This window comes from Megascapheus bottae, chromosome 16, assembly GCF_031878675.1.
Source record: "Megascapheus bottae isolate mThoBot1 chromosome 16, mThoBot2.hap1, whole genome shotgun sequence".
Taxonomy (NCBI): Eukaryota; Metazoa; Chordata; class Mammalia; order Rodentia; family Geomyidae; genus Megascapheus; species Megascapheus bottae.
Genome location: NC_143524.1, coordinates 37185156 through 37197548, shown reverse-complemented (window position 1 = coordinate 37197548; position 12393 = coordinate 37185156). Strand labels below are relative to the sequence as shown.

At 42.4% G+C, this 12393-nt stretch overlaps 1 protein-coding gene across 1 annotated transcript in view; it reads right to left on the bottom strand.

The window, feature by feature from the left end:
* Galnt18 (polypeptide N-acetylgalactosaminyltransferase 18) overlaps nucleotides 1–12393 on the bottom strand; it is a 297982-nt gene that overhangs the window by 27256 nt on the left and 258333 nt on the right. The window contains 1 exon segment of the mRNA XM_090348146.1: nucleotides 9560–9655. Coding sequence (XP_090204272.1) covers nucleotides 9560–9655 — 96 coding nt within the window.

Sequence of the window (12393 nt, the reverse complement as noted above, 5' to 3'; positions counted from 1 at the left end):
TTAGTAGTATGATGCCTTCTCTCACCCAGAGCCTTCTCTGAGACCTAGGAGCATCAGAACTGAATCAGAGTAACTCTTTTGGACCATATTGAAACAGAAGTATTCAAAGATTCAACACAGATATGAAATCATTTCCTCTTTGCAGCTACTGAAACCATTTCCCCTTTGAAACCATTCCTTTTGTCCTTCAAGTCTTTGGGCTCCACTAGCTTCCAGTGTAAGTTGCTCTATAAAATTATTTGTGTCACTAGACAAAGTTTGTTCTTCCAGGGAAATGAGACTTCCCAAGTTATGGGGACTTCATAAATGACTGCTTGTCCTATTTTTGATGAATGAATGACATGTAAGAAGAAAAATAGGAGGTGACATCTTTCTTCAACTTGTCTTTGCTGGTAACTTCTGGAGTGACACAGGCAAGTCAAGATATTATTTTCCTATTTGTCAGAGGTAAAACTGACTAAAAAACGAGCTATGTTCTTGTGATAGAGATAAATCTTCCCAGAGTACTATCCTTTCCCATCAGGTGGAAAGGTAGGACCACGTGAGTAGGTTTGGCCACTAAAAGGGGAAGAGGAAGTAAAGTAAGGTGGCTTTCAGTCAATGCAGTGGAAGTCAGAATTCCAGTCACCGCTCCTCTGCTTTGGTGGTATTATGGCTGAATTGTATACTCTCCAAACTCTTATTTAGAAGTCCCAATTTCCAGCACCCAAAATGAGGCTTTATTTGGAAACGGGGTCATGACAGATACAATTAGGTAAGTTTGGATGTGAATCTTACTTGAGTAGAGTTGGGTCCTAGTCCAAAATTATTAGCGCCCTTACGAAAGAGGAAATCTGGACATTCTTATACATGGAGACTGGCCTCTGACAGTGGAGTGAGGCTGAACTAGCCAAGGAACCACTGGCAGGGAAAGACACAACTCTATCTGGGCTCCTCTGCTGACTTCCAGACTCAAACTTCTATTGTGATCACAGGAACTGTGGTGAGGGTAAGGCCATGTGATCAACAGATGGATCCACCAAGAACACTGTGTCACTAATGGCCCGAGAGTTATTAGACCCCGAGCAAACTATGTGAGGAGTAAGAAAAATGTCCAAATAAGTCAGAAAAGAAGTTGAGAGGAAGTCTGTCCTTTCAGGAACATATTGGAACATTGTTTAACAGCCTCACTGGAGAGCATATAATTTTCGGAGAGGATTATTCCTGTGTTTGACTTTGTTATTTATCTTCCAAGAGTGCTAGGTACTCTGAAGTTATGTACTAACTTGTAGATTTCTGCCTGGGTAGAAAAGATTACAGGAAAGGCTATAATTTTATAACCCTGTAGGACATTAACTACTTTGTATCTAATTTGTTTTATTCTAGCCTGCAGATGTTCACCTCTTTTTTGTTTTATTAAAAGCCTGCAGATGTTCACTTTTTCAAGTGCAGCTAGTATTTAACCATTGAGGTTAAGGTCAACCTCGAGGCCCCCAGGATGAACCAGGCCTTCTGCTCTCATTATTCTTGGCTATGCCTGGCTGAAGTCCAAGTCTTGAAGCACAAATGAAAGTCACCTTGCCAATGTTAAAGAGAGGCATCAGTTCACACCTTGGCTGCATCAAAGACTTAAAAGGATTAGCATGTAGATAAGGGTCTGGTCTGTCTCTAGCACTACGGTAAAAACTTCACGAGGGCAGTGGCTTTCCTTTGTTTCATCCTTGTTCCTAGGGCCAAGAACAGTTTTTGGCCCAAGTGGTAGACTCTCACTGACTTAAAGAGAAACACAGGCCTCCCCTACCCGTCCCGGCCCCCCCCCCCCCCCGCAATACGCATATACAAGATCATGGAGGTTTTGCTCAGCATAATGGCTTTTGTTTACAATCCCAGCTCTAGGGAAGCTCGGGCAGGAGAATCACAAGTCAGAGGCTAGGAATGTCTTATACAGCAAGACTTCTCTCTCTCTCTCTCTCTCTCTCTCTCTCTCTCTCTCTCTCTCTCTCTCTCTCTCTCTCTCTCTCTCACACACACACACACACACACACACACACACACAAAGAGAAAGAAAGAGAAAGAGGAAGAAAATATTAAAGTTATAGAAAGGGGATACCTCTTAGTGGTTTCTATGTGACATACAAATCCCTTGTAGTGTCCCCAAAGCTCACCAAACTGGCTTGGGCACACTTGATGGTGTTCAATGTCACCTGCGTCTCCTGGTTCTCAGCCACAAATATGAGACTGCATTTGGAGGGTCTTTCCAGGTCCTTCTTAAATCTGCTTCTTTTGATTAATCACTCCTATTCTTTTAGCTCAAGGACAGTCTTGAGTCTCATTATCACTCTTGGAATAATAACTATGGCCTACCTCAGTAGGGCGTGACCATGCGCTAGCCTTCGCTATTTACTTATGTCATGGGCTCCTAGTTTAGTGATTCTTGCAATGCTACAAGGCAGGCAACAGAATCCATTTATTAAGTAAGGAAACTGAGGCATAAAGATTGGCTATCTACCCAAGGAAGCTAATTCCTAAGTGGTAGGTAGAGATTTGAACCAGCTCACTGCTTCTCATTGGTTCATTATTTACTTTTTGACATTTTTAGGCTTCCAGTTGGGTGTAAGGCTTAGGGAGGGGCACGTTAAGTTTCACAGCAGAAAGCCTGCCACCAACGTGAGGTACCCCATCCTGCTCTTGCAGTTGAACAGTGCACCGCCTGTACAATGACACATGGCACCCCCCCTGCACATTTGTAGCTGTCAGTTTTGCCAAGAACTGCCATGAGGACCGCTCAGTATCTTTGGAACCATATGCTGGATGTCTGATTGGACAAATAAAATCTGGGGGTTCCAGTGCACCCTTGGGACCTGTCTACCCATACTCTCCCCCAAAACACTATACCTAGGTGTCATCCTTGGGTCACATATCCCAAAGCATCTCCTTTTTCTCAACATCTCTAGGAGCAAGTGAACCTCTTGAGGGCTGCAAGAGGCATTTGGCAATACCTGCCAGCCAGAAGTCCTGATTGCACCTCCGTAATTCTTCCCAGATCACCCCCACCACTCTCCCCACCACTCCTTCCTCATCACTGGTCCCTACTCCTGCCTTTATGTTGCTTGGATGTGTAGGAATTCAGGCCATGAAGACACAGGCCATTACCAAGTTGGCTTGGTTTTTTTCTGGCTTTACTAATTCCCTAGGCAGGGAGGTCTTAGCTGATTCCTGCCAGAGCTGAGTACTTATGGCTTCCTGCTCTGGTCAATGTGTAACCTGAGTCTGGCCTTTAGACCCTCACAGCTGTGTATCTCAGTATGGGTTTGATAGAGGAGACCCCAATGTTTCCTGCGCAGCAGGGTACAGGGGTGTTCTGTGGCTCTAGGGATGGAAAAGGAGGAGCCAAGATTTGGAGCCTTGCTGCAGCACCACACGAAGAAGCTAAGTTACAAAGGCAGCTCCCACCAGTTCTGGTGAGCACAGAACAAACACACAGCTGTATTTCAGAACAAAGGAATTGGAGATAAACAAGTTGTCAGAGCTGGCAGAGCTGGGCTTAGAGATGGCTTAGTCCAGCCCCATCATTACAGACAGAGACAGGCCTGTCTGGAACTATGCAATAGTGGAAAGAAGAAAAATAGCCTTCACCTCTAAGTGGTGGCATTGACCAAGAGGATAAATGCAGTGTGGATGCACACAAAACAGATTCACCAAACTTAGTCTTTGCATATTTATTGTAATTTGATAACTTAATAAAAGAGTAAAACAAACCGAAGGATGAGAAGAGGCTACGGTGACAATCATTAACGTGTGTCAAGACCAAGTCTAGAACTCAGGCCTCCTAATCTCCACTTTCCTGGCTTTTGCCTGACTCCACTGTACTGTTGCTGCCATAGAAGCAAGTTATTTCTGTTCTCTTTTTTCCCCTCGTATGGTTAATCTCATGTGGTTACTGCATCTGACTTTGTTACCTGGTATATTATACATATGTTTATTTGTATATATGTTTATATTATGTTTACTTGAAATAGGGAAGGGGGAAATGATGATTGGGAGGGGATGGGGAGAGGGAAAGTGGGACAGAAACATGAGAAGGGGTATCAAGGTTTGAGAAGTAATGAACCCATTACCTGATGAATGTAACTGTAACCCCTCTATACATTATCCCAACAATAAAATACATTTTAAAAAAGAAAGAAACAAAGTGATTCTCCAAAAGTCTATGGGTAGGTTTGGAACAGGGCAGGTATCCCTGGTAGATGGCAGATGAGGTCAAGTTCAGTGCAGATTATAGGTAGGGCCCTTGATAGTATTTACACTAAGCAAGAGTGAGGCTTACATAGTAATTACTATGGTGATACCATTATCATAGAAATTTTAAGAGCTGGCATTTACTGAGAACTTACTATGTGCCATTATTTAGCACATTAATTTACATTAAATACTTCATTTACATGTATTAAATAAATATACACAACCTTGCAATCTGTTTTGCTTTACTATAATCAAATAGCTGAAGGTAGTTGCTTTATAAAGAAAAGACAGCTGGGTGCTGGTGGCTCATGCCTGTAATCCTATATACTCAGGAGGCTGAGGTCTGAGGATTACAGTTCAAAGCTAGCCTGGAAGGAAAGTTCATGAGATTTTTATCTCCAATTAACCACCAGAAAACTGGACCTGGTGCTAACCTCAAAGTGGTACAGCACTACCCTTGAGTGAAAAGAACTCAGAGACAGCACTTAGGCCTGGAATTCAAAAAGAAAAAGCAGAAGAAAAAAAGAAACAATATTCATTTTCACTTACAGGACAAGAAACATACACATGTATGTCTATTCTTATCTATCTCTTCATAAAACTCTCCAAGATTAAATGATGGGAATCTATCCTAATGATTGCAGTCAATTCTAAATATCTGTATAAGGCCAAATCTCTAAATACTACAGTGGAATGGAACTTCTACCCTCTTTATGCCTCACAGTGGTTATTAAATTTCAATACACAAATCTCCTGAGGACACACTGAAACCATAGCACTTTTGAAAATCTACATTTTACAAATAAGAAAATAGGCCCAGATTGAGAAGCCTTGCCAAGATTCCACAACTTCCAATTCTCAAAGCTGGCAATTAGACATGGGTAAACTGGTTTCAAAATCCAGCTGAAGCCAGACACAGACACACACAGACTGTGTGTGCTCCAGCCACAACACAGACTATACCACATTGAATTATCTGCAGCTGGCTGAGAACAGGAAGCCTCTGCTCAGTCCAACACCCAACATGTCGCCAAGGGCCCAAGTAAGATTGCAAAGATTTGAAAGCCTCGAGGAAATTTACAAAACATCCTAAATGACTTGTCACCTGACCACTGTGGCCCACACAAGGACAATATGAAGATGTTCTAAGCTGAAATTTCAGGTGCCCAACTTCCCAGGTCACCAGTGAAACACAAATTATAACACAATGTAATACTATTATATACCCATCATAATGTCTTCATTAAAAACATAGATAATACCAAAAACTGACCAGTGATGGGATGTGAAGCTGCTAGAACGCTACTAGACACCTGACAGGAGTAAAAGCTGGAAAACATTTTGGCAGTGGATCTGCTGATTTAAGCTGCTATAACAAAATACCATAGACTGAATGGCTTAAGTGACAGCAATTAAATTTCTCACAGTTCTAGAGGTTGAGAAGTCCATGATCAAGATACTAGAGATAAAGAGCGAGCAAAGGGAGCTCTTTGCTGCTTATTTTCTTGAAGACAGTAATTCTATAGCTTACCCTTATGGCTTTCCATAGCCTTAATTATGGCTTAATTTAAATACTGCTGGGGTTAGAATTTCAACAAATGAATTTGGGAGGGGACATAATGTAGTCTATAGACTTCTGCCCCTGGCCTGTTCAAATTCATGATATGAAGGCATGCAACATGTTGCTTCTATCTCAACAGCTCCAAAGCTCTTAAACTCATTCCAGTACCACACTTGCCAAACTCTAAAGCCCAGTGTCTCATGGTATGGGTAAGGCTAGGATGTACCATTCACTCCCAGGCAAAATTTCTTTCTAACTATAGGTCTATGAAGTCTGACAAACTGTACTTCTAAGATATGAGGATTGGAAAGAAATATAATCAGGAATGAAGGATTAGTCCCAAGTAAGTTTAAAAAGCAGTGAGGCAAATTCCACTATATTTGAAGATAATCCTTTTGGCTTAATCTGCACCCAAGTCTAGTGAGAGGCAGCATCATTCGTATGGGTCTGCAAGGTGAAGAGACCCTTCCTTTCTGGCTAGAGGGGATGCCAGCCCTACTCCCAAGGCCTCTGGTGGGATGAGCAACCTTAATGATTTCTGCACTACCTTTAACATTATCATTCCCTTTCCTGGAGTGATTGTGCAATTCAACACCGACTCTCACTGTGGCCAAGCACTGTCTAATCTAATAGCCCAATAGTTGCCCTCCATCATTCCCTCCCAACCCTCTGTGTCCTGACTTCTTCCAAGAAGGTAAAGTCTAATATTCACACTCTAGCTCTCTTTATCATGTGCTACACAATGTTTTCTTCACAAGTCTTCTTTATCTCCCCCTCGCGCCCCCCCCCCCCCCCCGCAATGTGAATACACTAAAACGTCTCCAGCTTCAGATTAAGGTAAAGTGAGGTCATAAGGGTGAAGCCCCATGATCAAATAGGATTAGTGTCCTTGCAAACCAGACAAAGAAAGATCATTCTAGCTCTCATTCCATGTGAGCACACAAGAAAGAAGCCAGGAAGAGAATCCCTCCCTACCAGAGAGGCTGCGATCTTGATCTTAAAATTTCCCAGTCTCCAGAATGGTGAGGAAGATACATTTCCGCTGTTTAAGCCACAGCGCCTGTGGTATTTTGTTTTGGAAGCCTGACAGAGTAATACAGGCAATATCTACCAATAAATAAATAAATATCAATCCAATGACTTAGAAATTTCACTCTTATGTATAAATCCAAAAGAAAAGAATGTATATGTATACCAAAGCTGCAAGCTAGGGTGTTGCATTACAGCAGGATTCACAGTACTTTCAGCTGGCAATAGCCCAAGGATTCATCAATAGTAAAACCAATAATAAACTAAGTATATTATATTGTGAAACAGTATACAATAATACAAATGAACAAATTATAACATGTAACAGCATGGATCTTGCATATGTAGAGAGGACAGTACAGAAGGTAGATATGATAAGATCATGTTTGTGAAAACTAAGGCAGTGGTGCTTTTTGCTTTTTAATTTGGGTGTTTGTCATAGGACTGCTCACTCCTTGGAATGTCATTACATTGTATACTTATAATTCATCTAATTTCTGTATATATATTCTACAACAATAAAAACTTATACAAAGGTAGTCATCCATCTAAAGTTATCACACTATTTTATAATAATATAGAATATGGCTGGGTGCCAGTGGCTCATGCCTGCAATCCTAGCTACTCAGGAGGCTGAGTTCTGAGGATCATGGTTCAAAGATAGCCTGGACAGAAAAGTCCCTATAAGACTCTTATCTCCAATTAGCCACTCAAAAACTAGAAGTAGGTGGGCACTGGCGGCTCACGCCTGTAATCCTAGCTACTCAGGGAGGCTGAAATCAGAGGATCACGGTTCAAAGCCAACCTGGGCATGAAAATCTGACACTTTTATTACCAATTAATCAACAGAAAACCAGAAGTGGCACTGTGGCTAAAGTGGAAGAGTGCTAGCCTTGAGCTGAAGTGCTTAGGGAGAGTGCCAGGCCCAGAGTTCAAGACCTGTGACAAACAAACAAACAAACAAAACACCCAAAAATCTGGAAGTAGAGCTGTGGCTCAAAATGGTAGAATGCTACCCTTGAGCAAAAGGGCTCAGGGACAGTGCCCAGGCTCTGAGTTTAAGCCCCAGAACTGAAAAAGAATGAATTATTGGATAGGAAAATGCATTCATAAAATTCAATGCATATCCTACAAAATTAAGAAAATTGAGGGATAGGGATGGGAGTTTGGCCTAGTGGTAGAGTGCTTGCCTAGCATGCACAAAGACTCGGGTTCAATTCCTCGGTACCACTTACATAGAAAAAAAAAGCCAAAAGTGGTGCTGAGGCTCAAGTGGTAGAGCTCTAGTCTTGAGAAATCCCAAGGACAGTGCTCAGGCCCCAAGCTCAAGCCCAGGACTGGCAATAGAAAGAAAAAAAAAGAAAATTGAGGAAAGTGTGGGATTGGGAAGGATAAGGAAGAATGATGAAAAGGGGTGACATTGAGCAAGATGCATTATGTTCATAAATGGCTTTGTTAAATGGTGACTCCTTTGTACAAGTACTTAAAGATAATAAAAACCACATTTTAAAAAGAATGAGTTGTTAGGTGGTGTGGGGAGAGTGTGATCTGCTGACCCATAAGTAACTAGCCAGTAATGTCCAAATGTACCAAATAACAAGGTGGTAGGATCACAAAGAACAATGACCAGGAAGTGTCATCACTCATGCACAAGGACACACATGCTGTGATATTCTTCAGTCAGGTACGTAGGCGGCATCCCCTTTATAAAGTTGATGTACAGCTGGCAACTCTTAAACATAGAATTGCAATTATACAACTATATAGATACACAGCGATACTGATTGAAAACCATTGTTCATTTTTGGAGTTAAGAGAACTCTGAAAATGTTAAGAATACAGAACAGGCCATTCTATGGTGTTCTTGGTCCCCCACTGTCTAGTGTGCTTGTTGAAGATACTATCTCTCCTTGTCTGTGTCTTAGCATCCTCTTTGCCTACCTGGAGCTGAAACTAAAATGGAGGATTTGTGTATGTGTGTGTGGGGGGGGGGTGAAGGAGGTTGGCACTAGGGCTTGAACTCAGGTCTTCACATGCCCATTCTTGCTGGGCTTTTCTACTCAAGACTGGTGCTCTATTACTTGAGCCACAGCTGTACTTCGGACATTGGGCTGGTTAATTGGAGACAAGAATCCAAGAGATTTGTCTGCCTTGACTGGCTTCAAACCTTAATCCTCAGATCTCAGCCTCTGAATAGCTAGGATTACAGTCATGAGCCACTGGTACCTGGATCTAATGGGAACATTTGAAGGATAACTTATTTTTCTTGTAGGTGCCCTTTGTCCTCTACTAGGAGCAGGTTATAAGAGCTGATAAGGAGTCTCATGGACTCTTTTGTTCACTAGTTATAAGCGATTTGAGTGCAGAGTCTGGACACCATAACATAATCCTCTGTAGGCACTAGGGCACAGCAGGGAGCTGGGGTGCACAATCAAGGTCCCTTCTGCTAGGGAAAAGCTTAGCTGCCAGAATCAAGGTTGTAGTTTACCCATATTCCTCTCAGCGGAGGCAAGTGTTCTTTAGAACTTAACTCTCTTCCTCTTCACCCCAGAGGATCTTGCTAGTTGGGTCTACTTTCAACTCCTTATAGGCAAGGCATGCTGAACTCTCTCTTCAGAAGACTGGAGTAATTCCTAATACAAATCAGAGATTGCTGAACCCAGGGCAGCCCTGACAGAATGGAGCTATTTTCTCTATGTCAGACACCACGTGCACACCCCTGGCACAGGGACCTCTTTGAGGACTCACCTGCGGTGTCATCCCATGGCAGATGTACATGATGGGAACATTCTCTGTGTCTGGCCCCTGATCAAGACACAAATCTGTCTTCAGGGAATTCTGCAGCTGAACATGAGTGGAGAGACATCCATATCAAAGAAAAAAGAAGAAAGAAAACACATGAGTTAATTCAGGAGTGGCAAAAATTCCCCTGACACAGATTCATCTCCATAATCAGCCCCAAATCCCCTGAGTAGACTCAGCAGGCCCAGCTTTTGCCTGACATAAAGGTGTTAGGTGAAACTGATCTCCATTCAAGGAGAAACACACATTTCCTTCAACAATGAGCCGACTGGGGAGCTGAGATTGAGGAAACACAGGAGAACACATGTGTGTATACACACAATATGGTGCTATGTACCGGCCCTTCCAATTCCCGGATGGCACAATGCTCTTCAGGGTCCCTCAGAGATGTCTTTGCTTTTCAGAGTTGAGGCAACATGTTAACTGATTTCACACCTGGAAGGAGTCAGACTTCTCTGATCTAACAGGGGCTTGACAGAGACCAGTGGTGGCCTAGCTGCTGAAGGTGTGCCGGAGTGGGAGGTCTGTGGGAGAATGAGAGAGGACCAGTGTAGGAACAGGAAAGATAGATGCATCCTTTACCCTCAATCCACAGCTTCGTGGACCCACAGTATTCACCATCAGGAGATCATGACTGGGTAGAACCAGTGTTTGAGGTCTGCATGTGGCCTAAGGGATTGAGTTCTTGGAAAGCATAGAGTATTGTCCTTATAACTCGGCTCACCAGACACAGTTGAGTGGACCAGGGAGCATCGCCTCACAGTTTAGGAAGAATGAGTCATTTTCTTTCTCTCTCCTCCCCTATATTTCAGGATTCTGGGTCTCTAAAGGAGATCCAGAGATTACGGTCTCATTAGGATCATTGAGATCTCCCATACATATGGGGGTCAGGGTGCTATTGCATCATATACAAACATGATCATGGATGAGATAATGCAGGTGGCAGAGAGAACTAGTGGATAAGAGAGATCACCCTGTCTGCCATGGCTTTCATGGCTTTGCAACTTGTGTGTCCATGCTGGCCCATACTTCAGTTCCCATGCCTGTACTTGTGTGGTATCTTCACCCACCATTGCCTGACTTTGAGCCAGCCTGAGTTTCTCTTCTTCCCTACCCCAATCCCTCTGATTAGAAGAGGGGGCAGGAGTAAGAATCCATGAAAACTCAGACAACGAACCAAAGGTGGGTCATGTTTCTGGGGGAAGCTGGATTAATTGTCAGAGTCTTCATGTCTTGTGTTGGGAGTGGAATAAACTTCATTGACGGGCATATTACTGAGCAGATAACCAGAGGCATATTTGTACCATTCAGAGGGGACAAGATATAAAATCACATTCCTTTCTGATCTTCCTTCACAGCTTCTTTTGCTCTGCTGGGTGATGACCACTTAATCCCACACTTAGGTTTTAGAAGTTCTGAAGAAATACATGTGTTTGTTCTATAGACAGGGGCTACCAGAGCACCCAGGCATAAACCCTCTACTAGGCATCCATTCCTAGGCTTGACTTTGTGGGAGGAGAATATGAGGACACACTTTGGATTTGTCCTTTAGCACATGGAGAGTCAATACCAATCTAAAACCAAGCATTGTGACCACCTCCTAAGACCTGCTAATTGCTTTGCAAAGAGGAAGACTCAGGGTGCCCTGAGGATATGTGTAGCTTTTCCCTGAATTATTTTTTTCATTTAATACAGTTTAAAAATTATCTTTAAGTATGTCATTTATGAGTACAGTGCATCTTGATTCATGGTACCTGGGATTCTTAAAGTTGCCCTCTGGGTAAGGGGGGTAGATATCTTTTGTTAAAGTCCTCTCTGGCTCTGTGTCATCTGCCTTCTATTAATCAAGTGGTCTGGTGAAGCAGTTGAGAGAGACACAGGCCTGCATGCAGTCCTTTGTGGTTTTAGACATAGAAATAGAACTCCTTTCCTGTCTGTTTTCTTCCCCTGAAAACAGGGATAATAATAGTATCTACCTCCTGGAGCTGTTATGAGGATTAAGTGAAATAACATCTATAAGGGCTTAGCCCAGGGTAAACAGAGAATGTGCAATAACTGTTAGCTGCTCTCACTACTACACTCACAGAAAGCCTTTTAGTAAACCAGCTTTTATGAGTGCACCTATGTTCCAGGTAACATGTGAAGTGTTTTCCATATAAATTGCATCTCATTCTCAAAACAATCTACCCGCGTTGGTGATAGTATCTCTTTAAAGAATTTGGGATCCCAAAGGTGCAATGCCTATGTGCCTCTGATCATATAAAATAATACTTATCAAATTGAACTCCAGGAAATGAAAACAAGAGTTTTTTTCTTTGTTTCTGTTTTCCTTTTCTTTGTGTCTCATTTGTTTTCTTGTCTGTCTTTGGGAGGATAAGGAGAGGCACAGAAATGGAGGGACAAAGGGTGAATAAATGCACCAGGGGAAGTCATTAGATACTATGCTGACAATTGATTATACAACTCGTGGGTGGGGCCTGGAAGGCAAAACTGTACATATCACCTGATGTATGTGATGTAACATAACATGTCCATGGCTTTTATAATAACAATTTGAAAAATAATATAGGATATGGCTGTCACATATTAAACACTACATAAAAATTAATCTAAAACCAAAAAATGAAGAATTTTGGGATTGGTCGGCATAGTCTAGTAGCATCTTCAGCCCATTGCCTCCATTAAGAGTTTAACCTGCCTATGTCTCTACTCTTGTAGAAGCTAGAAACTAACATTGTTATGGAGAAGGTGAGAGAGAGGAAAACGCAGCTCAGCCATTT